This window comes from Sorex araneus, chromosome 10 (assembly GCF_027595985.1).
Source record: "Sorex araneus isolate mSorAra2 chromosome 10, mSorAra2.pri, whole genome shotgun sequence".
Taxonomy (NCBI): Eukaryota; Metazoa; Chordata; class Mammalia; order Eulipotyphla; family Soricidae; genus Sorex; species Sorex araneus.
Window position 1 is genome coordinate 12,408,288 of NC_073311.1, and position 27,381 is coordinate 12,435,668.

Genomic DNA, 27,381 nt, shown 5'->3' on the forward strand with positions numbered 1-27,381 from the left:
AATTTAAAACACTAAGAATTGTCATTACTTTGCAGAAAATGTGCTCTCACTGGACAGAGCAAGTCCTGTAAACACAGAATTAAATTAGGCGACTCAAGCAACTATTATTATATTTCTCCTTTTTGTAGATATAGGGTAAGTATTTTTACTGTGAATTTTATTAATGCTCACTCTGATATGAGACATTTGATTGTAACATTTGCTTCCTTTTGACCTAGATCACTTCTGTATGTAACTTTTTTACATACATTCGATATATTCAGCAGGGGTTGGTGAAACAGCAGGACGGTGAGTGTTCTTAATATGTTATAATATATTGACACTAGAGCTCAGTCAGAAGTACTGTACTCAAGTCAAGTTTATTAGTTGCACATTAAAATTGAATATCATTTTTAGTTTTGGGGGTATCACCACCTGTGCTCAGTAATCACTCCTGGTTCTGTGCTTAGGGATCACACCCAGTGGGGCCCAGGACCATATATGTTGGCCGCAGTTGGCCACACATAAGGGAAGTGCCTGAAAGCTTATGCTAACCTCTCTTGTGATTTGATTTTATTTTTTAAGGTGGTGGTGGGGGGCATACTCACTTAGGGCTTTTAGCTTTGCACTAAGGGATCATTTTTGGCTCTGGGGGCCACTTGTGGTATCAAGAGACTGAACCTGGGTCAACTGCATGCAAGACCTGTGCCATACCCACTTTACTGTAGTCCTGGCCCCAGCTATTTGTAATTTTAATAAAACTGAAGTCACTTTGCCTGATGGTAGGTCACATGGAAAACAGGCTATTTAATGATAAGACTAATTTGTTGAGAATTTTTACAGTGTTTTTTTAGGGAAGACTAAAAAATAGTTGACTTACAAAAACAGAAAGTATCCTGAGTAAAGATGACATTGATGATAAAAATGTTACCTTCTTTTGTTTTTGTTACTTTTCCCTTCACAATATTTAGTGCATAACATATGCTCTGTAATATATATTATTGATTAGAAAGACTTTCTTATTATCTGTCCCTGGGCCAAAAAGAACTAAGGAAGCTAAAAGTCTAAAGTAGGCATTTCATCCTCCATACTACTAATAATCTAAGCTGAGCAATTACTCTCCTGTTTTTTTGGACCACACCTGACAAAGCACTTGGCTCTGTGCTCAGGGATCACTCCTGGCAGTGCTCAGGGGACCAAATGGGATGTGTGGGATTGCACCTGGTCAGCCAAGTGTAAGGCAAGCTCCCTATCCCCTATACTGTCTCCCTGGCCTCTGAGCAATTATTTTGTTAACTGAGTTATAATTGCTATAACCTCAGCCCCAGGTGTGCAGCATACTGATTCAGTATCCATGTGCATACTACCGTACACTCACCACAATAAATCCACTTACCATCTCTTTTCATGTAAAGTATTTTTCTTAGGATAAGTTTTTTGTTTTGCATTTTGGTCCACACCAGGCTATGCTCAGCATTTACTCTTGGCACAGGTTGAACCCAGGATGGCCATGTGCAAGGCAAGCACTCTACTCACTGTATTATTGCTCTGGTCACTAGGATGAAATTTTTCAAGGTTTACTCTCTAGGACCAAAGAGATGGTTCAAGAAGCTGAGTAAATACTTTGCGTGCAGAACACCAGGGCACCAGATAATTCCCCAAGCACTACTGGGAGAACTCGAAGTAGTTCCTGAGCACTGCTAGATTTGGTTCCCAAACAAAACGAAAGAGATTTACTCTTGGCAGTTTATAAATAGGTACGGTAGTATTAACTGCAGTCAGCATGCTTCATGTTATATCCTGCTGCCACATGCTTAACAGAAAGTCGGTATTTCCTGACCTCTGGATAATTCTGTGGGGGAGCTTTCATGTGCACAGGGCCAGGTGCGTGGGAGGTTCACAGCCAATCCCAGTCCAGGTGACAGTGGTGAAAAATATTTCTCCACACTGCCAGAGGTCCCCTTAGAGACAATAACTCCCCTAGTTTGAGAACCACTTATCTAAACCATTCCTCCTTGATCGTAAATGAAGAGCTCTCTTACTGTTTGAAATGTAAGCCAACTATTTTCCACTTACACCAGATACAAAAGTAGAGATAACTGAAAAACTTTGACTACATGATTTTTTTTTCTCATTTGAACCATAAATGAGACCTCTCTGTATTATCACAAAGAAGTTTCTAAGTTTTCTGGACTCTCCCTAGTTTTTCTTTTCACTTTTTAGTGATTAATGAGGAATGAAATGATTAGTGGTAATGAGGAATGAAATGATCAAGATACAGAAAATTAGAGCAAGGAGATCCATAAGTTAATAACTTTTGAATAATTGAGCATTGACTGAAATTACTTATGATGACAATGTTTTTCATTTATTCAGGACACTGAAATGCCTACTCTGTCAGACTAAAATTATAGTCACATATTTTTAATAAATAATGATAGTAAATTGGAAGTATTGCTTATTTCACTGATGAAACTGGGAATCTCACATTTATATGAAAAAGTTTGTATGAGGTAGCAATAGAAAAATGTTGGCCTGAGTGCTTCCATAGAAAAGACAAAGTTGGCTAGTCTTAAGTGTTCAGTGAAATACTGAAAATAATTAAATTGTAGCATATGATTTATGTCTCTCTTTCTGTTTGTGTAGTTGATCAGATGTTTTGGGAAGTTATGCAGCTGAGAAAAGAGATGTCGTTGGCAAAGCTGGGATACTTCAAAGAAGAACTCTGATACTCTGGGACCATGCATGAGCCTCTCTGAATAGCTGGAAGATGGCTGACTATTTTTATGGTTACTTGATATTTATTTCCAAGGAATGGGCTCAAGACTTTTCCCCCCTTTTGCAAATTATGCTAAGAAGTACTGTGATTTCCTTTGAACCGACCTATGCTGTGTTTGCTTATTCTTTAGTTGAACACACTATAAAGAATTCCAGGTGTACTAGTGATTGTAATTTATAGTTACAAATAAAAAAGGCTAAATACATAGAATTCTCAGTGTGTTTTTGCTTTTCTAGCTCTTATATACATATTAGGACGCGCTGAACCTACTGAATTATAGTTTCCACACTGTACAGTAGTAGCCTCTGAGAGGCAAGAAAGGTGGCCAGACAGCTGTTCAGCCTCCGTCCTCCATTAGGATCATTTATCTTGCCTATTTTTATGTAATGGTGTCTAGAAGTAAAACTAATACACATTAAATATCTGAATATTTAGAAATTTTGTATCTGTGTTGCAAACTTGTCTGTTGGGAGTCAGTGACCACAATGGGTAGTATTCCATAGAGGGCATCTGCAAATGGTATGAAGAAAAATAAACCATTGCTAGGCCCAGCTTAAGAATATAAAATTGAACAAGAAAAGAACTTTGAACTTGAAGTTTTATTTTCTGACTTTTTTTTTCCTAATATGAGAACATAATATACTCTCAGATTTTCAAAGCTTTGGAAGAGTTTGAGACAAATATATAAATGAACACTTTTGGAGAAACTAAAAAAAAAATAGTAAATTCAGGAGATACCAGGAGAAATTGCTGAAGAAAGGTGATTAAATGCTTCACTAAAGTTTGTGGATTACTAAATAAAAAGGCCAAAGAGTAAAGATCAGGGCTAGAGTACAGTGGGCACAGTACAGTGCAGTGGGTAGGGCATTTGCCTTGCACGTGACTGACCCAGATTCAGTCCCTGGCATCCCATATGGTCCCCAAAGCCTTCTATGAGTGACTTCTGAGAACAGAGCCAGGAGTAAACCCTGAGCACTGCTAGGTGTGTCCCCATTTCAAAAAAAAGGTAAAGAACAAAATATATCTATAATAATCTAGAAAGCATTATATGCAAACTGGATTTGGAAAAGGAACAAAACTTGAGGATATATTAAAGTTCTAGTTAGAGGACAGATGAACATGACAAAGATAAAAATCTTTAAAGACTAAATGGTCGTGTGACAAGCTCAGTGAAGAGAATCAAATTGGATTGAAATATGATTTATGTACAAAGCATAAAGATGTTTATAGAGTAAAGGAATGGGGAAAAATAGATCACCAAAGAAAACTAGTGTGGTTCTTAGACAAGATAGACACTAAGATAAAAAGCATTAATAGGGACATGAGTGCACAATAGTAAATATTGCATTTAAAAACACGTGAAATGGGCCCAAGTGAAAGTACAGTGAGTAGGGCGCTTGCTGTGCATACGGTGGGCCTGGATTTGATCCCTGGCACCACATCCTCAAGCACAGCCAATAGTGATCTCTGCTTGCAGAGCAGGAGTAAGCTCTCAGCATTGCCAGGTGTCACCAAAAACAAAAAAAGTTGGAAAATATGATGAAAATACTAGTAGAAAAAATTTTTTTAATCTTAAGGGCTTACTATATCAAAACTAGTGTGTGGAGAGAGTAGTGCTTCATGGAAGTTACAGGTTTAAAAAGTATATTGGAAATAAGTGCCCAAGTAAGAAATTATAGAACAAGTTGGAGGAAGGAGATGGAGGCAGTAATAGAGAACTAGAATGCAACAGAGTCAACAAAGCTATTGACTGAAGATTTCTTTTTCTTTTGGGGTCACACCCAGTGATGCACAGGGGTTACTCCTGACTCATGCACTCAGGTATTATTCCTGGCGGTGCTTGGGGGACCATATGGGATTCTGGGAATAACCTGGGTTGGCCACATGCAAGGCAAATGCCCTACTTGCTGTGCTATTGCTCTAACCCCCTTGACTGAAGATTTTCAGAAAATAGACAAATGTCTAGCATTAAAAAAAAAAAAAAAACAACTACAAAGAATCTATCCTTGGGACGAAAGTTGCCATGTCACTATAGATACTGCAGAAGTTAAATGTGAATAACATGCTAATATGCTTGAAAGTGTGCAACATGGAAAAATTCCTCCTAGAAAAGATTCCCTTTTGATTAAGAAGGAATCAACCCTGAGTAGTACTAGTACTACTAAAGGAAGGAAAGTAGCTAGAAATCTCTCCACAAAAGATTTTATCAAACTTAGATGGTTTTATCAAACTTTAAGAACAGGGTTTTGACTTAGAAAAATTCTTGTAAGAATAGACTATCTTCTGCATCAAAATCATATAATTGTGACATAGAACCAGGGATGATACAAGATAGGAAAATTATAGGCCCTGCCACAGAGGTAGGGGGCAGGAAGAGGTGGAGGTGGCGGGAGGGATACGGGAAATACTGGTGGTGGAGAAGGGATGGGCACTCAATCATTGTATGACTGAAGCATAAGCATGAAAGTTTGTAAGTCTATATACCTCACGGTGACTCATTAAAATGAAATTTTAAAAGAACAAAGGCCAGGAATACAAAGTAAAAGAAAAACTAGGAAGAAAGGGTGATCAGAGGAAGAATGAGTAGGCAGCCTGTGTGTAGGTCTTTGTACACCATAGATGTGGGTTTGGAATTTTCTGTGAGCTATCACTGGTCACAGCTGGTTCAGCTATAAAGGTTAGAATTTGGGTGTTGACATGAGGACCTCATAGAGAAAGCTAAGCATCCGTAGGTAACTGTTTTTGAATATCTAGTTGAGAACAATAGGTTAACAATAATGTTCAAGTTTATGGTATTGTCCAACGTCATTGCACCCCACCCAGTGCCATCAATCTCCGCTCTCATCTAACAAGGGATTCTCTTGGTTTTCTTCACTCCCTGCTGGTTGTTAGGATTAGCTTTAACCCAGAGATTGAGACCTGAAGTTCTGCACGCTGAATTGTTGACACGTGTTTGCTATTCATCCCCTTTCATATTTTGGTTTATTTTTTTAGCTGACATGTCACGATATTTAAAAATGAGCCCTACAAGTCCAGTCTGTATTTCCAGCTTCTCTTTTTGAAATCAGGCACCTCTGGACAACTGTGAGCCCACATTCCTGAATGTGGCACCTGCAGGAAGTTGAGTGACTCCATCTGTTGGGCGGAGCAGAGCCAGACTAGCGTTCAGGGGAGAATCCCGCCCCGCCTCAGAGATTAGGGATCAGTTGTCAGTTACCAAGAAGATTCCTGGGGGTGTTTTTTTGTTTTCTGAAACAAAAGGCTTATCTTCCTGGCCCTTTCGCTATTTGAGCTTGATACCCCATATCAAATCTTTACTTCTTAGTCCACTCAATAGAATTTAGTTTCTTCCCATTTCCTATTGCTCATGGCTACTGAGAGTGGGAAGACTGTGGGTGAACTGTTGAACTGGATCCAGAATCATCATTTATTTGTAGATACAGTGTGATAACCTTTAGCAATTTCCAGGTAATGTGCTGGGAGCATCCTTTGAAGTTTAGTTAGATTTAGCCACAGCCTACATATTTTAGTCATTTTAACACATTCTACCTAAATGCTTAATAAATCCTTAAAAGAAATCACATTTGACTTCCACCTTGCTCCCATATTTATTTAGTTGTCAAATTTTTTTTTAAATTTTACTTTCTGTTTGGCGCCTTGCCAGGGCTCAGAGGAACTTGCAGTGCAGTATCATGAACCAAGTCTGGACCTCTGATATGCACAGCATGTATTCCAGCCCTTTGAGCTCGCTAACCAGCTCCGTAGTCGTCAGTTCTTGCCTCCCTGACTTCTTGCTGTAGATTCTGACTGGTCTCACCCTAGTTACTTCCTTAGCCAACACATTCAGTCACACTATCTTTCTGAGTTTGATTTAAAGAGCCACTCCCAAATAGAGATGGATAGATTATACACAGAAGAGTAGATTTCATCTAACTAGAAAAATCTATCAAAGTTCTTCAGTCTGTTTCCCAATTTTTAATCCCACCATAGTAAGCACACACTATTTTAAAACATTTCTTCATCTTTTTATTTCTTAAAGTTGTTTGTGATGATTTGTTATATACAATATTCCAACACCAATCCCACCACCATTGCACTTTCCCACCACCATTATTTCCAATTTTCCCAACTACCCCTCCAGCCTGTCCCTATATCAGGCCCTCAATAATTTACTTTATATGGTTAGTTAGAAATAATTTGGTAAAAATTATCAAAAGTGTTTCCTTAGAACAAAGTGTGAAGATTGTTATAGTTCACCTTAAGCTCTTGTGTAAATGATTACTAACATGGACCCAAGGGACCCAGCTTTGGCAGCTGAAAACCCCAGAACCCAACTGCCGCCACGCTCAAGGTGGTTCCCCACACGTTCAGGCTGAGCCTCACACATGAGGGAAGTCTGACAAAACCCAGGTAATGCAGAACTTTGTGACCTTGGACTCCGGGCTCAACGGGACCAGGAGCGGAGATCCTCTGCCTGTTTCCCCCAGTCTTCAGCGACCCAGGGGTCACGCCCATAGGCCACCTCCTGCTGGTGCCAGATAATCTCATCGGCCGCCATCCAGATTACGTTATTTTCTTCTGGAAGGGAGCAACATGATGCATAGCCATGCCACCGGACTCCTAGTCAAGCTGTTTCACTCAGGGTGCCCCACAGGGAAGGCAGATGAGAGCCCTTCCTGCCCCAAGGGATCCAGACCCGGCAGCTGAAAACATCCAGAATCCAACTGCCACCACACTCAAGGCCGTTCCACACATGTTTGTGCCAATAGGAGTGAACGTAATACTGGACCACAAGGCCACATTTGTGGCCACGTGACACATCATAAGACACTCCCTACCTATTCTCCATAAGTACCACACCATATTTGATGGGGTTCAAACAGTAGGCAACAAATCAGAGAGAGAAATATGTATATATACATATATATGCATATATACATAGTTTCATATATATAGGAAAGCTCACATCACTCAACTTTTAACAACATGTTCGTGATATTCTAAAGAATGTCTTAATGGCCCCTGCCAAAATAGAACAATCTTCACACTGTCTCCTCTATGGATACTTTTTTGTAGCATTTTCAGCTGTTTTCCACAACAAACAATACAAAATATATCATTTCGGTTGTGCTTTGGAACAGGAATTGTGGCTTGGGATGGAAATATCCCAAATTTTGTGGTGGGAAGGTGTAATGGTGGTGGGATTGGTGTTTGACTATTAACTGTAATCAAATATTGTGAACCACCTTATAAAATAAAATAATAATAATTAAAAAAACAATTACTGACATGCTACAGGTTAAGCCTTGTGTGTATATCTTATTTCAAGATTAGTTGCCCTCTACTTTACATGCCACACAATGTAGTGTGCTTCTCCTGGTTTATTGGAGAGTTTGAGATGTCACTCCAGGAATTCAAATTTTTTGAAAGGGATGATAAAGCTGGAGTTAAATTTTTACTGGGTGGTGACTTTATCAGGCCCTGATAACTGAGCCTGGCACGGGATGCAGAAGCATCTCTGCAACTTTTTGATATTGTTTGAGATTTATTTGTAAGTCTCTGGATCATGTCTGATTAATGACCTTACGTGACACCAGAGGCAGTTCATGACTGCTGAGGCTTCTGGAAGTACAGGGGGGGGGGGGAGTAGACCATCCCTGACTCTGTGAAAGCCTGGAAATTTCAGTCACAAACCCCACATCCCTGAGTTTTTCAGCACATTAATTTCAGGATGAGGCTCATCCTGAGCAATGAGTCCAGCCCGTGAGGATGGCGACAATACAAACTGTATTTAACACCAGTCTCTGCACCCCGGGTTCTCTCACATAAACTATTCTGGTGTTACAGATATTGCTTAAGTCTGGCTCTTTGGACTTGGTGGACACCTTTCTTAACCCTCCCTGGCAGAGTGATTATTTCCTTTCTCTGTTCTCTTGGGATGTTTTCCCCAGCTCTAGTCAGAGTCTGCTTAGGGGGGTAGTTACTATGTTTTCTTATATCTTTGATTTGAAACTCTGGGGGCAGAGACCATTATTTTATTTCCTCACTTTAGCACAAGTGTAATAACACAAAATAGAAAATTACTTAAGCCACTTTTCCTTAAATAGTCTTTAAGGACTATTTCCTTAAAGACTATTTAAGGAAAAGTGGCTTTGATTATTTTTCCTTAAAGACTCAGGGCCCAAAGTGACCTTCAAAATAGGATTCTAAACTTTCTCCCACCCCCACCCCCTAAGATAAAACTAATTCACTTGTTCTCAAGGAAGTTCTCATACAGCTATTCCTGCTTTGAAAAAGGTCACATTACACCACTTCACTTTTACAAAAGGCTTACATAAGCACTTGTTTTTGATACAGGAAGGAATCTGGAGAGGAGTTTTGCTTTCATGACAAGAGGGGAGATAGTGTTCTATGTTTGCTTTGCAGCTCTGGTGCAGAGGCCACGCCCCAAGAGCAGTACACCCCAGCCCCTTTCTTAGGAGGAGCTGCTTTAGACAGGCTGGGTACTCAGTATATCATTCCATTTTATCTAGGCTTTATTTTAGGTTTCATGTATTATTTGGTGTAATTTAGTAGCTCTTTGGGGGTTTGGGAATTTTTGAAAAATTTCTCCTTTAAATCAGTAGATAATTGGTAGATAATTGTTTCTTCACTTTATGACATTTTGGTTTAAGAGAGATTTCATAGGAACTTTCTTCTTTTTGATAGTAGAGGAAATCTATATGAAATTTATACACACATACACACATACATACATATTTACAGGGGATGGAGGGGTGCCTAGAGAGATGTTACAGTGGGTAGGTTGCTTGCCTTGCATACTAGCCAACCTATGTTTGATCCTTAGCATCCCATATGGTCCCCTGAGCTCTGCCAGGAACAATCCCTGAGCAAAGGATAAGTGCTGAGAACAGCTGGGTGTGGCCCCAGAACAAGCAAAAGTACATATTGGGGCGTATAGCACATGAGTGGTGCTATTTCTAATAACGAAATGACAAATTCAGAAAGTAAGACTGTTTATAAGATAGTGCACCTGGACTGTTCACAAAATGTGACCAAATCTGGGACCAGAGAGACAATCAGGGGTGTATGTTTTCCATGCATGGGACCCTGGCTCTATCCCAAGCATGGATTCTGAGGAGCAGGGGTAGCCCTGAAGGCCTCCGACATTGTTGGACGTGATCCTGCTGGTCTTTGAGCACTGCTGGGGTAGCCCTCCTGGTCCCTGGCACCACAAGACCCAACCAGCAATATCCTCAAGCCCTGGCATTGAAACTCTGATGTCTATCACATAAGAAAAAAAATGCCACCACACCTAGCAAAATGACAAGGAGACTGGTCTATATTTCTGCTATCAAAGGCAATACAAAACCTTTCATGGGATTTTTGGTCAGAAAGCAGAAAGACATCAAAGGAATTTGGGGGACAGAGGTAGAAATTGGATGTGAGATATAGGTATTCAGTTAATACTACATTTCTTTTTTTTTTTTTTTGCTTTTTGGGTCACACCCAGCGATGCTCAGGGGTTACTCCTGGCTTTGCACTCAGGAATTACTCCTGGCGGTGCTTGGGGGACCATATGGGATGCCAGGGATTGAACCCGGGTCGGCCGCGTGCAAGGCAAACGCCCTACCCGCTGTGCTATCGCTCCGGCCCCAATACTACATTTCTTGAGAATTGTGGGAGGACATCTTTATTCGTTGGGATGCATATATATAGAATCTATGTGAAATGATACCATGTCAGTGACTGATTTTGGAATAATTTAGCCAAAACAGTATATTTATATATCAAAAGACAAAGAGAAAAGCAGGAAAATATGCTAATATTTCCATTTGTTGAAAGTGCAACTATGAGCAGAATCTCCTGACCCTGTGCCAGGCTGTATTCACTGAGCACCTCGGAGTGGGGTGGGTTGAGTCTCCTTCCCTGCCCCAAGCAGAACCCCAGCAGCCGAAAGCCTCCAGAATCTAGCTGCAGTCACGCTCAAGGCCACTCTCCACATGTTTGGATGAGTCTCACCCATGAAGTAACCAGCAGAGGCACCCAGGTATGAGGGACACGTGGCTGAGATCTCCAAGCCTCCTCGGATTGGGACTGAGCCTCCTCCACCCAGATCCCCAGTTTTCCAGTAGCTTGGCAGCCACACCCACAAACCGCCCCTGGCGCCATGTAATCTTAACAATAGCCAAGATCCAGAGACTATAAAATAAAGCTCCTGGAAGAGAATGATGCAGTATTTCCTTAAGCATGCAGCCACATTTGCAGCTGTGTCACCTCTTACACTCTACCCTATAGATGTACTAAATTAGCACACGTTTGTTTGGTTTTAACATAATTGCTTATAATCTCTTATATATGGGCTTAAATGGCTCCAGAATGAAATACAACAAACTTCACACACTTCCCTCTTATTGTGGTGGGAAGATGCTCGCTGGTGGGGTGAGTGTTTGAATATTATCAGTAATGAGCTATTGTGAACTACTTTATGAAAATAAAATGTATAAAAATTTTTTAAAAAGTGCATCTATGAAGATTTTACGGTTCTTTCATGGGAAAAAAAACCTTTAATCTTGATTGAGGCATTGTGATTTATAGTACCATTAATGGTACTTTTATGCATCCATCACCAAACCCACAACCACCAGAGTGCCCATTTCCCTCCACCAAAGGCCTATATGCTCCTCCTGTTCCACAACAATCCTCCACACACCCCCACATGCTAAGTACTGTTGCCTTTGGACTTGTGTTTCTCCCTTAGAGTATGTCACTAGGTCCCACATATAAGAGATATCATTTTCTATGTACCCCTTTCTCTCTAACTGACTTAATTCAATGTGATGTCCTCTAGTTTCATTCATGTTGCAAAAAAATGTATGATTTTTGTCCTTTCTTACAGCTGCATAGTATTCCATTGGATATACATGCCACAAATTTTTTAAAAAAAATATTTTTATTAGTGAATCACCGTGAGGTACAGTTACAGACTTACAAACTTTCGTGCTTGCATTTCAGTCATATACTGGTTGAGACCCCATCCCTCCCACCAGTGCCCATTTTTTACCACCAATGGTCCCAGCATCCCTCCCACCATCCGTCCACCACACCCCACCTCTGTGGCAGGGCATTCCATTTTGCTCACTCTCTCTCTCTCTCTCTCTCTCTCTCTCTCTCTCTCTCTCTCTCTCTCTCTCTCTCTCTCTCTCTCTCTCTCTCTCTCCCCTTTTGGGTGATGTGGTTTGCAATAGAGGTATTAAGTGGCCATCATGTTCAGTCTATAGTCTACTTTCAGCCCAAATCTCCCATCTGGAGTGTGTCCTCCTAGCACTATTTACTTGGTGGTCCCTTCTCTATCTGAGCTGTCTTTTCTCCCAGCATGTGAGGCCGACTTCTAAGCTGTGGAGTAATCCTCCTGGTACTTGTATCACTTGTATCACTTGTAGTCCCGTTGATCTTCGATTTGCTCGAGCGGCACCAGTAACGTCTCCATTTGTCCCTGTCACAAGCTAGTGCAGCCCAATGATATCTGCTTGCTCCAGGAACAGGAAGAGCCTCAAATCGTTCATTCAGGGATTTGACGAAGAAATATGACCATCTAGTTGGTGGGCGGCCACGAGGTCTTCTGACGTCCTGTGGAATCCAGTCGGTAACAGCTCTAGTCCAGCGGTCATCTCTGAATCTCATTACATAACCGGCCCATCTGATTTTTGATGCCTTGGCAAACGAGACAGCATCCCTGATTCTTGACCATCGACGGAGGTCAGAACTCTGGATTCCTTCTCTCACTTGAGTGAGACGTGATACTTCTAGCATAGCTCTTTCGATTCCTCTTTGGCATACCCTAATAGCGTTCTCATCCTGTTTGCGTAGGGCTCAGGCCCAGAGACCTGGGCCTCCTGGTACTTATCTTTAGTAATCTTGGGTGTTAGTCTCCCTTCTGTTACTTTATATTCCACAAATGAGTGCAATCTTTCTGTCTGTCCCTCTCTTTCTAACTCATTTCACTTAACATGATAATTTCCATGTTGATCCACCTATATGCAAACTTTATGACTTCATCTTTTCTAACAGCTGCATAGTATTCCATTGTGTAGATGTACCAGAGTTTCTTTAACCAGTCATCTGTTCTTGGGCACTCGGGTTTTTTCCAAATTCTGATATGCCACAACTTCTTGAGCCATTCATTCATAATTGAGCATTTGTATTGCTTCCATGGCTACTGTTCCAACTGCTACAATGAACATCAGTGTGCACAGAAATATTAATTTTAAATATTTTTTAATTCTTAAAAATATTTTTTAAAATTTAAATATGTTTTTAATTATAAAAAATATTTAGAATTAATATTTTTGTGATTTGGGGGTAGATGCCAAGAAGTGATATTGCTGGGTCCTATGGATGTTATATTCCAACTTTTTGGCAACATTTTCATATTGCTTCCCATTAAGATTGAACCAGACAATATTCTGACTAACGGTAGATATATTTCTCACCATATACTTACTGATGCTGGCTGATGCCAGACTTTAGGTATATGCCTTGATATACCACTGATATGAGATGATATCTTGTTGTTTTGACTTGTATCTCTTTAATCATAAGTGACAATGAGCACTTTTTCATCTGCCCATTGGCCATCTGTATTTCTTCTTTGGGAAAGTGTCTGTTCATCTCTTTTCACTTTTGAGTGGAGTTGCTGAATGTTTTGTTGTGTTTTCTGAGTTCCTTATAGATCTTGGATATTAGTCCTTTATCTGAGGTATTGTATACCATTATTTTTCCCCATTTTTCTAGAGTCAGATAAAATCTTTTTCAAAGTGAGTAAATGAGGTAAAGAGAAGGATGGCCCTGGAAGGACTGGAGTAATTCTTTATTAGTATTTTTGCTGAATTATGCTATTATGAAATAATTTATGACTATTGTGAAATAAATTATATTTATTATTAAACAATACTCATTATTATGGCGTGAATAATTATTAATAACAAATAATTACCTGATGCTAGGCAGTGGAAACAAAACATTTATGTGTATATGGCTAATATTTAAAAACAAAATCAGTACAGAATCCTAGATTAGGTCGTAAGAAATATTAAAAAAGCAGTTCTGGGTCTGGAGCGATAGCGCAGCGGGTAAAGTGTTTGCCTTGCATGCGGCTGACCCGGGTTTGATTCCCAGCATCTCATATGGTCCCCTGAGCACCACAAGGAGTAATTCCTGAGTGCAGAGCCAGGAGTAATCCCTGTGCATCACCAGGTGTGACCCAAAAAGAAAAAAAAAAGCAGTTCTGTCATTTATGAGAACTTATACTTTATGATTTATGCTTTCTTTCTCTTATTTTTACTTCCCATTCTATTTATTTTTGTTGAGACATTATAGGCATATTTTCTTTTATTGTGGTAACATTACTTTACACGAGAGTATATGTTTTAGGGGTACATTTCATGCCTCTTCAAACTGTGTTCCCAAATACTTTTTAAAGAAAGGAAAGTGGAGACTGGAGGAATAAGACCAAGTGTGTTGAATGTAACTTTTCACTATGAGTCAACGTGGAAATATTTAACGAATCTTAATTTTTAAAAAATTATTACAGGTTTAATTATTACAAGAATCTTCCCTTCCAGGTCTGTATTAGAGTGATCTGTATTGATTTATACGCTCTCCCCAGGTAAAGGTGGGGATGAGGGGGAACCGCCAACAGCCTAAAACCTGTATCTTTGCTTTCCTATATCGATTTGGCTGATGGAGGTGGAGATATCAATATATTGGTGTAAAAGAACAAATAAGAGATAAGGCCATGTATTTATTACCCATTTATGTAATTACATGTGTCACCAAGGACAAAGGTCCTTAAAACAAAGACAAAAGGCAGAGTAGAAGCAGTTGCACGGATAAAGATTGAGGCATTGCTACGTCTTCCCCTTTAAGATTTTTTTTTTCCCCCACCGTGTGGTTGCAGTTTTAGAATCCTATTTGAGAACTTAACCATCTTTCTGGGCACAACTCAATGGCTAAAGACATGCTTGACTTCAAGCAAAAGAAAATGAAGAGTTTTCGAGATCTTCCATAGGCTTCGAAGATTCACTTCCTTCCTGGGAGAGCTCGACCTTTCCCGGGTTCTATGCGGAACAATCCTAGACTCCAGCCCCATGGATGTGGTTGACGAAAACGAGGCTCTGCAGCAGTTCTTTGAAGGTAAGAGGCCGGTTTCCCAGTGTACCTAGTTACTGCCTCTGGGCCTGGGTCCTGCTCGCTTCTGGCTTCACCTCCTGGGAATTCACTTAGACCTGGCCTTAGGAGCAGTGCTTTCCTACCAACACACCTGAAATCGGGAGCGGAGCTGTACTGGCTGCGTTAGTGGCACAGACCAGTGGTCTAGGTAATGATTTCAGAACATACAGGCTTTCCAGGCTGGACAGGAGTCGCGCTGGAACACAGGCTTTGCCTGCAGAGTCCCCAGCACGGCCTCCCGCCTCCAGGCACAGAGCCAGGTGGGACTTCAAATGATATAATTTCCACCTTATCGTGTTAAAAGAATCTGGAGGTCAGCACAGCTATGCTAGCACTCCAGGTCTAGGTCCTGTGCTAGATTTTATTCCTCCTAATCTCTTATGGTAAAAAAAAAAATAATTTTCCTTCCTTAAAATTATCTAAGGTAATAGAATATAAATACAATTTTTGGCTGGAAAGTTTTTTCTTGGGGTCAGAGAAATAGTACAGGGGGTAGGATACTTGCCTTGCATACAAATGATGTGGGTTTGCTACCCGGCACCACATATGGTTTCCTATGTACTACCAGGAGTAGTCCCTGAGCAAAGTTGGGTGCAACCCCAAAACAAACACCAGAAAAATAGAAAGAAAAGGGAATGAGTTTTTCTAATACAATTACATATAAAGCAGCAAAAGGATGTTCCCTCATTCCTATTTCTGTTCTTCATTCTGCACAACACTTGAAAATAGGAAACTGAATAATGATTTATTTTTGTAGTTTAACTTCTTTTTCCCCGAGACAAAGGTAATTTCTGCAAGATAAGGGATATGGTCAGACAGGTATTATCTTTTCTTTTCATTGTCTCAGGCAGCACTGTTTCATCTCCTAGTCACTTGGGTTCTTATTCAAACCCAATTAAATTTTGTCTGTTAAAATGTCAGCATGGAAGTCCCCTCACTGCACCTATCAGGTGTGTTGCCGGGGAAAATCCATGGCTCTGGCATGTCAGTTCCTTATAATTGATCCAGCTCAGACCGCCACATGTATAGCGATGTGACCACACTTTTTTAATTAAATTTAATTTTTAATCTTATACCATAAGATGTAGTTACAAAGCTTTCATGATTGAGTTTCAGTCATATAGTGATCAAACACCCAGTGTACATTTTCTACTACCAATGTCCCCACTATCCCTCCCACTACCCCCATCCCACCCAACCCCCTGCCTTTATGGCAGACAATTTCCTTCTTGCGCTCTCTCGCTCTCTCTCTCTCTCTCTCTCTCTCTCTCTCTCTCTCTCTCTCTCTCTGTCTCTCTCCCTCTCTCTCTCTCTCCTTTTGGGCATTATGGTTTGCAATACAGATACTGAAAGGCTATCATATAGGTTCCTATTAGAAAGAGTCAAATAGCATGGTAATTTCTGTGGCAAGAAATAATGTAAGAGCAAGAGAATCCTGATGTTATCTCAGTCCCATAATTCATCCCTTTCAGTGGTCTGGCTCTGATACTGACTAAGTCAATGTGCCCACCTGGGTCCAGCTTGGGTCACATGCTTGCACACTAATGTGGGCCACTTGCTATCTGATTTTACATCCCATGTCATGTTCATTCCAATAGTAGATAGCAGGTTCCTGCTATAGTTATGTCTCCTTTATTGTAGCCAAAACATAATTTATTATATAATTGCCAAATGTATATCTGGTTCCTTTTTTCTGAACTGTAGGAAACAAAAATCATTAACATAATCTACCTTCTGGATTTGGAGCTGTTATATTTAGGCCCTCTCTACTATGTCCTTGTTTGAACTAGCTTTAAAAGGTTTTGTACTATCTTTAAAAATATCATGAAAAGCTTAAAACTTTCTTGAAAGTTTGTACTATCTTTATGAGTCTCCTGTGGAGCTTGTTACAATAGCTGAGTATTCTATTCATAGTTGTCTTAGCCTAAACCCAACTCAGTTGTTCTATGAAGCCCATTTCATGAAGGGGACATAATTTCTCCATAGAAAGAGAAAAAACTCTCAGCGTATCTTTCATTTTGAATAAGAAGATGGAAAAGGTGATGCTAAAAAAACTCTGGTACATCTACACAGTGGAATACTATGCAGCTGTTAGAAAAGATGAAGCCATGAAATTTGCATATAGATGGATCAACATGGAAAATATCAAGTTAAGCGAAATGATTCAGAAAGAGAGGGACTGATATAGAAAAATTGCGCTCATTCATGGAATATAAAGTAACAGAAGGGAGACTAACACCCAAGATTATTAAAGATAAGTACTGGGAAGATTACTTAGAAGCTGGCCTCACATACTGAGGAAAAAGGCAATTCAGTTAGAGAAGGGATCACCAAGTAAATGGTGCTAGGAGGATCCGCTCAGGATGGGAGACACACCCTGAAAGCAGACTATAGACCAAACATGATGACCACTCAATACCTCTGTCACAAACCACAACACCCAAAGGAGAGAGAGAGAGCAAAAAGGAATGTCCTGCCACAGAGGCAGGGTGGGGGGAGGGATGCTGGGACTATTAGTGGTGGAAAATGGGCACTGGTGGAGGGATGGATACTTGACCATTGTATGACTGAAATGTAAGCACGGAAATTTGTAAGTCTGTAGCTGTACCTCACGGTGATTCATTATTTAAAAAAACCCAAATTTTATAAATAAGAAGTGGAGACACCAGCCTTGTGCAGTTTGTGTGGTTGGAGTAGTGCTCAGGGGCTATTCTTGGTTTGGTGTTCAGGGATCACTCCTGGTGGTATTCAGGGAGTCATGTCTAGTGCAGGAATCCAACCAGGATCAGTCACACCAGCCATCTCACCAACCATCTCCAGTGATGCCTTTTGCCCCTGAAAATCATACAGCAAAGTTGTCAATTTGGGGTCTCAGACACACCCATACACAGAAGTGCTCAGGGATTATTCCTGGCTCTGTGTTCAGGTGACCATATGCGATGGGAAGTGGGGGGGGGGGAAATCGAACCTGAGAGGCTAGATGCAAGGCATAGCACATAATGCCTTACCTGCTGTACAATCTTGAAGGCCCCTCAAATTGCCAATAAAAAAAAAAAAACAGCCCAAGTGCCCTAAAACAGATGACTGGTTGAAGAGCTTTGGTACATCTACACAATGGAATACTATGCAGTTATTAGGAGAGATGAAGTCATGAAATCTGCTTATAAGTGGATAGACATGGAGAGTATCATGCTAAGTGAGGTGAGTCAGAGGGAGAGGGACAGACATAAGAAGGACTGCACTCATTTGTGGAGTGTAGAGTGACATTGCATGGGAATGACACCCAGGGACAGTGGACACGAGGGCCAGGGGGATTGCCCCATAGCTGGAGGACTGCTTCGTGATCGGAGAGGAGAGGGCAGATGGAATAGAGAAGGGATCACTGGGAGAATGATGGCTGGAGGAGCCAGTTGGGATGGGAGATGCATGCTGAAGGTGGATAGTGGACCAAAATGATGACTTCTCAGTGTCTGTGTTGCAAGCCATGGTGCCCAGAAGTAGAGAGAGAGTATGGGGAATATTGTCTGCCGTGGAGGCAGGGGGAGGGTGGGGGGGGGTGTGCCTGGGATGCTGGTGGTGGGGAATGTGCACTGGTGGAGGGATGGGTGTTTGATCATTGTTAGATTGTGACCCAAACATGAAAGCCTGTAGCTATCTCATGGTGATTCAATTAAAAAAAATCATCTTCCTTAGCCAGCATATATCAACCCTCTACTGTGTACCAAGTCTAATAGGTATCTTCTTTACATCATAGCTTGCAGGCCTTTGAAGGATTGCTCTTTGATTGTAATGATTCCTTGGCAAGAACTTCTGACAAAAAAGACAATCATACTAGATACATATTTCTAATGCGGGCTGTTGCTACCTGCCATGCTTCTATTCGGATGTCAGTTTTCAATCAAATTCAATCTTAAACACAGAAGTTAAAGTGTGGAAGAAAAAACTTTTAGAAATGTTATATCTGCTGAATGCTATTGTTTTTTTCCATTTTCCCAGACACTTCATTCTAAGAAATTCAGGTCTAAATCTTGTATTGGCTGTTATAAACTTGTAGTAAAAGTATCTGGATTGGCAATGTCATCTCAAATTAAATGACCCTGAGTGTCAAAATTCATGATGATTCAAATTTTTATTTTAAATGTCCAAACATGCCTAAACTCTCTATGGGGTGCCTCAAGAAAGTGACAAGATTGAGTGACGGTTCAGGTAGCTGGCAATTCTAATTTTATTTTAAATCCCTTCTTTGGCATTGATGCAATAGGTTGACTTTTTAGCTAGAGGGGAAGAAGCAGATTAGGTGATTTAAGTATTTTAATGGCCCCAGGTGCCATGTGAAATGTTCTTCTTTTTCTTTTTTTAATCAAACCTGATACCAGTGTAATGGAAAGTTTATCATTAGGAAGACATGCTATTTATAATAACTGAAAATTGGTTATAAGCTAAGCGTCCAATGGTGGATTAGATAAATAAATTATTGTCATATATGTGTGTGTGTGTTTTGGGACCATACCTGGTGGTGCTCAGGCCTTGATACTGGCTCTGTGTTCAGAGATCATTCCTGCAGGACTCAAAGGATCGTATAGAGTGGTGGGGATTTAACCACATATAAGGCAAATGCCCTGTCTGCTGTACTATCAGTCTGCCCCAGGGAATGTTTAACTGTTAAAATGACTGGATCAGCACTTTTGGAAAACAGTATGGCCGTTTCTCAAAAAACTGAAAATTGAGTTCCCATTTGACCCAGCAATACCACTTCTGGGAATATACCCCGGAGAGGCAAAAAAGTATAGTAGAAATGGCACCTGCACTTGTATGTTCATTGCTGCATGTTTACAATAGCCAAAAATCTGGAAAAAACCCAAATGCCCAAGAACAGATGACTGGTTAAAGAAACTCTGGTACATCTACACAATGGAATACTATGTAGCTATTAGAAGAGATGAAGTCATGAAATTTGTATATAAGTGGATCAACATGGAAAGTATCATGTTAAGTAAAATGAGTCAGAAAGAGAGGGACAGACATAGAAAGATTGTACTCATCTATGGAATATAAAGTAACAGAATAGGAGACTAACACCCAAGAATAGTAGAGATAAGGACCAGGAGGTTTGCCCTATGGCTTGGAGGCTGGCCTCACATGCTGGAGGAAAAGGCAGCTCAGACAGAGAAGGGAACATCAAGTAAAGGGTGCAGGGAGGACCCACTCGGGTTGGGAGTGGTCGAAATAGACTATAGACTGAACATGATGGCCACTCAATACCTCTATTGCAAACCACAATACCCAAAAGAAGAGAGAGAACAAAAGGGAATGCCCTGCCACAGAGGTGGGTGGGGTGGGGGAGGTGTGTGGGGCTTGGAGGGATACTGAGATCATTGGTGGTGGAGAATTGGGCACTGGTGGAGGAATGGGTAACTAATCATTGTATGACTGAAACACAAAAACGAATGTTTGTAAGTATGTAACAGTACCTCATGGTGATTCACTAATAAAAAATAATGAAAAATAAAATGATGATCATAAAATGCTTGTAATATAATGAAGGAAAAGAAGCTTCCAAATCAATATGTATAATGCATTGGGTACACACATCTATGAGTACATGTACATACATGTACTATAAACAATTGAATAAATACCATTTAATAATAGCAGATTCCCTTAGGAATATGTAGATTTTTATTTTATTATTTATTATTTAAGTGATTCATAATTGAAATGCATATTGATGCAATCAGTTTATCTCAAAAAAGAAAAGGTCTGGGGCCGGAGTGATAGCACAGCGGGTAGGGCGTTTGCCTTGCACGCGGCCGACCCGGGTTCAATCCCCAGCATCCCATATGGTCCTCCAAGCACCGCCAGGAGTAATTCCTGAGTGCAAAGCCAGGAGTAACCCCTGAGCATCGCTGGGTGTGACCCAAAAAGCAAAAAAGAAAAGAAAAGGTCTAATTAAGCAAATTTTGTTTTAGATCCATGTGTGAAGAAAACTTATAAAAGATGTTGTCCATAAAAAATTGGGCTTCAATCGCACCCTCTGAGCTGTCAGATTTTATGGAATTTACTCTTCATTTGGCCAGAGGGAAGCTCTTGAGTAGCTGATGCAATGCAGGGCTGGTGCTGTGTGAACAACTTTGTGGGAAACGAGTATTGTTGACCTCTGACCTCGCTCTTCATTTCTTGTCTTTCTTTCACTCTGGGATCATCACATTCTCATCTTCTCAGAAAATCAGTATCTTCACACTCTCTTCATTCTGTTCTAGTAATGCCTAAGACTTCAGGAAAGGAACAGACGGCAAGTGATCTGATGCCTCTTGTTTGGAGAGACTTACTCATATTTTCATGGATTAGGAAGCTTTTCCAATCAAAGGGTTCTGAAGGATGCCTTCTCTGAGGGAAACCTTGGCGCTTCTCTCCTGGGGGAATTTTACACCTCAGGTCCCTCCCTAGTACCTCTAAATTCATCTCGCGGGGGGGGGGGGGGGGGGTCCAGATCACTTGTTAATTGGCACCTCTGTGTCAGTGAGGATTTCACAAGAGGCTGGGAATAAGAACATGCCGGATAGATTATAGCCACATGATGCTTATCTAGCTGATGTTTCTAGCTGATGTGCCAGGGAATTGCACGAAGTTGCTATGCTAGGAAGCATCCAGAACAAAGAGGTTTGGCTTGGTGCCACCAAGAAATCTCTTCTTTCAGACGGGAATCCCTAAGGTGAAGGCAATTTCACTCAAATTTAAAATGTGTCGTAACACGGGCAGAGCTCAGCTAAGTCACCGGCTCATACCTTGCCTTTGAGGCTGGCCAGGGTCTCACCTTCTCCAGGGAATCTGGCCACAGAGCAGTGGAACAGTCAGTCTGGAAAGGAGCTCTACAATACCTGTAGGCCACTGCCATCGTGAGTGTTTTGATATTGTGGCCTTTGTGACTTGCTTGTTAGAACTGAGTTTCTGAAAATTTCTATAATGTTTTTGAGCAATTGTGGAAAATATAGAAAGAGGAAAATAGATATTACTAATAGCTTACCATTGAGTTGTGACTGGTGATGATTTTATGTGTTTTTTAAAACCAAAATAGGAGCCCGGAGAGATAGTAAAGGGATTACGTTGCTTGGGGACATATGGTTCTCAAGTACCAGGAGTGATCTCTGAGCACAGAACCAGGAGTAAGACCTGAGCACCACTGGGGGTGGCTCCAGACCAAAGTAAGTAAATGTACAAATAAAGTAAAATAAGTAGCATATAATAAATAAATAGAAAATAAAATTATTACATGTTATTTAAAGAGCCTAATGAGAATCATATACTTTTTAGTGGGATAGAGTGAATGTCTTTTTTAAACATTACTCATTCATCTACAACAGGAGTAATGTAAACTGTGACCAACAGATAAAAGTTGTTTGCAGCCAGATTTTGTAAATGGAGTTTTAGTGGTGTCACTCAGTCATTTACAATGATCTCTGGCTACTTTGATGTTACGGTGGCAGAGGTAAGTGGTGGCAAGAGAGACCCCCATGGGCCTCAAAACCTAAAATATTTACTACCTGTATTTTTACATAAAATGTTTGCTACCCTTGACCTTCAATCAAATTAATAGCAACATTTATTGAATGTCTGCTATATTCTGGTATAAAAATCAGAGTGAGGAATGTGGATTTGGAGGCAGCTTTCTAGAATATGATGCTGGGCTCTGTCGTTCCCACCAGTGAGATAATAAATAAAGGTATATGATAATGATAAAGGTCAACCTCACTCACCTTTGTCTCCTTCCTACAAAAATGAGGGGAAGACCTATTCTGCACCTTGATCATGAATTGCTGTGCCAGAGGGAGCTGGGCTATACACAGCAGTGATCTGTCTCATTGTTGCTTCCTCGTCATTTTCTCCGTTTCGCAGCAAGCTGAACTCCGTGGAATTTTCATCCTCCCAAGAGAAGCAGAAGGCTGGCAGAGCAAGTTCAGAAACTTGCTTATGGCTCACCCAGGTAGTAAGTGGCTGAGCAGTCAGTGTTTCTTTTTCCTTTGGTTTATTTCATCAGCCAGCAGCTGCCCTCTTGGATTCAAGGAACAGAAAGAGACATTGTCCCAAAGTAGATCTTCTGGCTAAGAAAAAAAAAAGGAAGACAATAAAGAGAAGCCCCTAAAAGCAAATCTGCTCAAAAATAGTTGCATAGCATTCATTTGATGTTGTCACTTTCTTTATGTGAGGCCACATCAACATGTTTGCCATTTTTCTTCAGCAACATGTAGTTACTTTGGTGCAGGCTTAAGATGTGTGAAGAACCAGGTTTCCTTGAAGGGTGGATGTGGCACACGAATTCCGCGGATGAAGCTAAGGAAGATAAACCCATGTCTTTGCAAGGGTGTAGTTAGAGGGATGGATCCCTGCACCAAACTGGGTAGGGGGAGAAGAGGGAGTAGGAGCGAATGAGGAGGTGTGGGGGAAAAAGGAATGAGATTTATGAAGGAACGCCACCCCAAGGGGTGAAGTTGCTAGGGAAGGGGTGCAAGTCTCAAAGTCTCCGTGAATAGAAAGCCTGCATTGATTCAGAACCTGCTGGAGTCTGAGATTTCCGAGGATGGTGCATGATTGGTCACACCAAGACTTGGGGAAGGTCAATACCTTCCCCGAGAGGAGAAATGTGCACCTTACCTCCAACCAGAAAAGAACAAAAGCTAGTTGGAGATGAGGCATTTAATAAGCTGAGAGGGTGAGATTCTATTGAGTGGAGCTTGTGGCAACTAGTAGCAACGGCAAGAGGAATGTGGGAGAAGAGGAAAGAGAGGAATTTGGAAGCTGAATGCTGCATGTGGAAAATATGGCTACTTAGACGTTGGTAGATACTATTTCCGGGAAGTGCCCTAAGTATGTGCTTCAGATGAGGTGACATGTGAGAAGAAGGCAGGAGGGGCCTGGCCTGGACATAGTAACAGAAAGGAAGGAAAGCATCCCCCCCGTTTCCAGACCCCAGGTCTTCATACTTCTTAGTGTTGGGTATTTAGGCTTATTGCAGATTTTCCCCTGGGGATAGGCACTGTGATAATTTTCCCCTCAAACCTTTAGACATCTAATTGGCATGATTTTTCTCCTCAAATGTAATTGTTGGCATATAGTTGATGTTTCAAGATCATGCTTTTGGTAAGATTTGCCAAATATTCTGCTAAACAGCTAAAAAGAAAAAATCTGCAGACTATCACTCTCATTGCTGCCTTTATTCATTTGTAATTTTTGACTTAAAAGTTACTCTACAGAGTACAGGGAATAAGATTTAATTCGTGGCACTGCATATGGTCTCCTGTGCTCCACCAGGAGTGATCCCTGAGCTCAGGACTAGGAGTATGCCTTGAGCATTTCTGGATGTACTCCTCCCCCGCCCAACCCCCTCCGCCCCCGCCCACTGCCCCACCAAGTTACTCTAGTCTCAGAGTTCTTTTTTTTTTTTTTTCCTTTTTTGTTTTTGGACCACATCCAGTGGTTCTCGGGGTTAATCCTGGCTCTGTACTCAGGAATCACTCCTGACAGTGCCCTGGGGACCATATGGGATGCTGGGAATCAACCCGGGGTGGCAAATGTCCTCCCACTCTAATATTCTTCTGGCCCCTAATCTCAGAGTTCTGAGTTGGGGTAAGATTCAGAAGGAACTTGAACCCTCTGAAATCGAGTAGAAAAATGTACTTGTGTAGGCCCATAGGTGTCAGGAAAGGCTGCACAGTTCCCACTGGAGACTCAGGTGACCTCTAACTTGGAAGAGGCTAGGAATCTGCTCTGTCTCGGGCTGCTGGCTCTTTCTGCTGGAAGAATCAGAACCTAGAAGAGTTCACCAGGGGTGAGCCTGTCCTCTGAGTCATGAAGGAGCTCAAGGGCAGGAGCATGTTCCAGCAATCAAAGAGTGTGGAAACTGCTTGTACTCAAAATGTTGTTAAGAGATGGGGAAAGGAGATTTGATGATTCAAATCAGTGATGGGAAGATTTCCTGTTTCATCTTTATGTTCAAAGTTGTAACAATATACAAACATAATACCAAAATGATACTCTAAACCAAAAGAGTAAAATTTTGTTGTTTGTTTGGGGGCCACACCTGGCAGTGCTGAGGCCTTACTCCTGGCTCTGTGCTTAGGGATCACTCTTGGCAGCACTAGGGGGACCATATATGGTGCTAGGGACAACTGGGATTGGTTACGAGCAAGACAAACATCTTAGTTTTTGTACTATCTCTCTCTGACCCAAAAGAGTGAATTATTCAATGTTGCTCTAGTTTTACAGGTGGGATTATAAAACCAGGTGACTTCTTCTGGACACTGATCTGATCTGGAAAATTGATTATTTTCTTTGCACTGGGCTTCCTTCTATGTCTGGGGGTACACCAGAGGCATTTAGGGAGATGATTCCAGGTGTTTAGCTGGTAACTTACTGCTTGAAGGAGGCCCTTGGCAGTGAGTCAAGATTTGTTGGTTATTGATGCCTAGACTATTTCTATGTATGATTTTAGGAAAAGTTGCCAAAAAAGATCCCTTAAAAAGAGTCCATCAGAATGCCCTGGGTTCAAATCCCTCTCCTACCATCCACTTACCACACCACCTTACCAATGACTGGGACTCTCTGAAATGGTTTTTACTCATTTCACAAAAGAAGTAGGTGGTGCTTCACAGGAAAAGGGGGTAAGTAAGGAATATGCTGCATCTTCCTTAATTGTAGGCGTAGTGCATGACATGTAGTTTTGCTCATTGAAGGATATCAGTATTCTACATTAGCACATTATTATCCTTCTAAGGAGTTTGCTGGGGTAGCTTATGATCAGAAAGCAAACCATTTAATGAGCACAGCTTTATAGCAGACATTGTACAAAGACCTTTAGATATACTAATTCTTGATTTGTACAGTAAGATACACAGGAAGATGTTATCACAATTTTAGAGATTAGGAAGGTTCAGAGAAGGCCTGTACCTTTCCTTTCCCAAGATAACAAAACTTCATGTGTCAGAGCCACAAGTTGGGCTAAAGTCTTTGTCTGAACATCTAAACTCTTAGCTACCATGTAAAATGTCTTCTAAACAGGTTGCAAACCAACATCTGTAGAGTTTGCTGTGGAACTTTATGACTCCTATTAAAATAATCAGTGTGTGTGTGTGTGTGTGTGTGTGTGTGAGAGAGAGAGAGAGAGAGAGAGAATTTTCATGTAAGTGCATTCTTCAAATAAAATTATTCTGCATTCAGTGTTTGATGTATTTGTGCCATCTGGCATTTTTTTGGCAAAGCTCAGATCTAGCAACAGTAGATGACTCATTATAAAAAGGCAATGCTCTAAGAAAGAAAATTATAGACCAATATCCCTGATGAACACCGATGCGAAGATCCTCAACAAAATACTAGCAAATAGGATCCAACAACTCATCAAGAAGATGACCAAGTGGGATTCATCCCGGGGATGCAGGGATGGTTTAACATCCGGAAATCAATCAACATAATCCATCATATCAACAAAAGTAAAGATAAAAACCATATGATCATATCAATAGATGCAGAGAAAGCATTTGACAAGATTCAACATCCGTTCATGATGAAAACTCTCACCAAAATGGGTTTTGGAGGAACTTTCCTCAAGATAGTCGAAGCCATCTACCACAAGCCTATGGCAAGCATTATCCACAATGGAGAAAAACTAAGGGCCTTTCCTCTAAGATCAGGCACAAGACAAGGATGTCCACTCTCACCACTTCTCTTCAATATAGTACTGGAAGTACTTGCGATAGCTGTTAGACAAGAAAAAGAGATTAAGGGCATCCAGATAGGAAGGGAAGAAATCAAACTCTCACTATTTGCAGATGATATGATACTATATCTAGAGGAGCCCAAAGCCTCTACTAAGAAACTCTTAGAAACAATAGACTTATACAGTAAAGTTGCAGGCTACAAAATCAACACCCAAAAATCCATGGCTTTCCTATATACAAACAATGAGGCAGAGGAAAGGGACACGAAAAAAGCAATCCCATTCACAATTGTGCCCCAGAAAATCAAGTACCTCGGAATCAGCCTAACCAAGGATGTAAAAGACCTCTACAAAGAAAGCTATAAAACGCTACTCCATGAAATAAAAGAGGACATGAGAAAATAGAAACATATACCTTGCTCATGGATAGGGAGAATCAATATTGTCAAAATGGCAATATTCCCCAAAGCATTATACAGATTCAACGCGATCCCTATAAGGATACCCATGGCATTCTTCAAAGAAACGGATCAAGCAATCCTAAAATTCATATGGAACAACAAACGTCCAAGGATAGCTAAAACAATTCTTGGGAAAAAGACGATGGGAGGCATCACCCTCCCCAACCTCAAACCTTACTACAAAGCAGTAACAATTAAAACAGCATGGTACTGGAACAAAGGCA

At 40.9% G+C, this 27,381-nt stretch overlaps 2 protein-coding genes across 4 annotated transcripts in view; both read left to right on the plus strand.

The window, feature by feature from the left end:
- Nucleotides 1-2,968, plus strand: part of RAB3IP (RAB3A interacting protein) — a 45,270-nt gene extending 42,302 nt beyond the window's left edge. For all 3 annotated transcript variants that reach the window (XM_055118366.1, XM_055118369.1, XM_055118368.1), the window contains 3 exons: nt 36-135; nt 219-288; nt 2,626-2,968. In XM_055118366.1, the coding sequence (XP_054974341.1) occupies nt 36-135; nt 219-288; nt 2,626-2,708 (253 nt within the window). In that variant the 3' untranslated portion in view covers nt 2,709-2,968. The remainder of the gene's footprint in view (nt 1-35; nt 136-218; nt 289-2,625) is intronic.
- An 11,939-nt stretch (nt 2,969-14,907) lies between these two features.
- Nucleotides 14,908-27,381, plus strand: part of MYRFL (myelin regulatory factor like) — a 156,973-nt gene continuing 144,499 nt past the window's right edge. Inside the window, 1 exon segment of the mRNA XM_055118411.1 lies at nt 14,908-14,953. Within this exon segment, the coding sequence (XP_054974386.1) occupies nt 14,908-14,953 (46 nt within the window).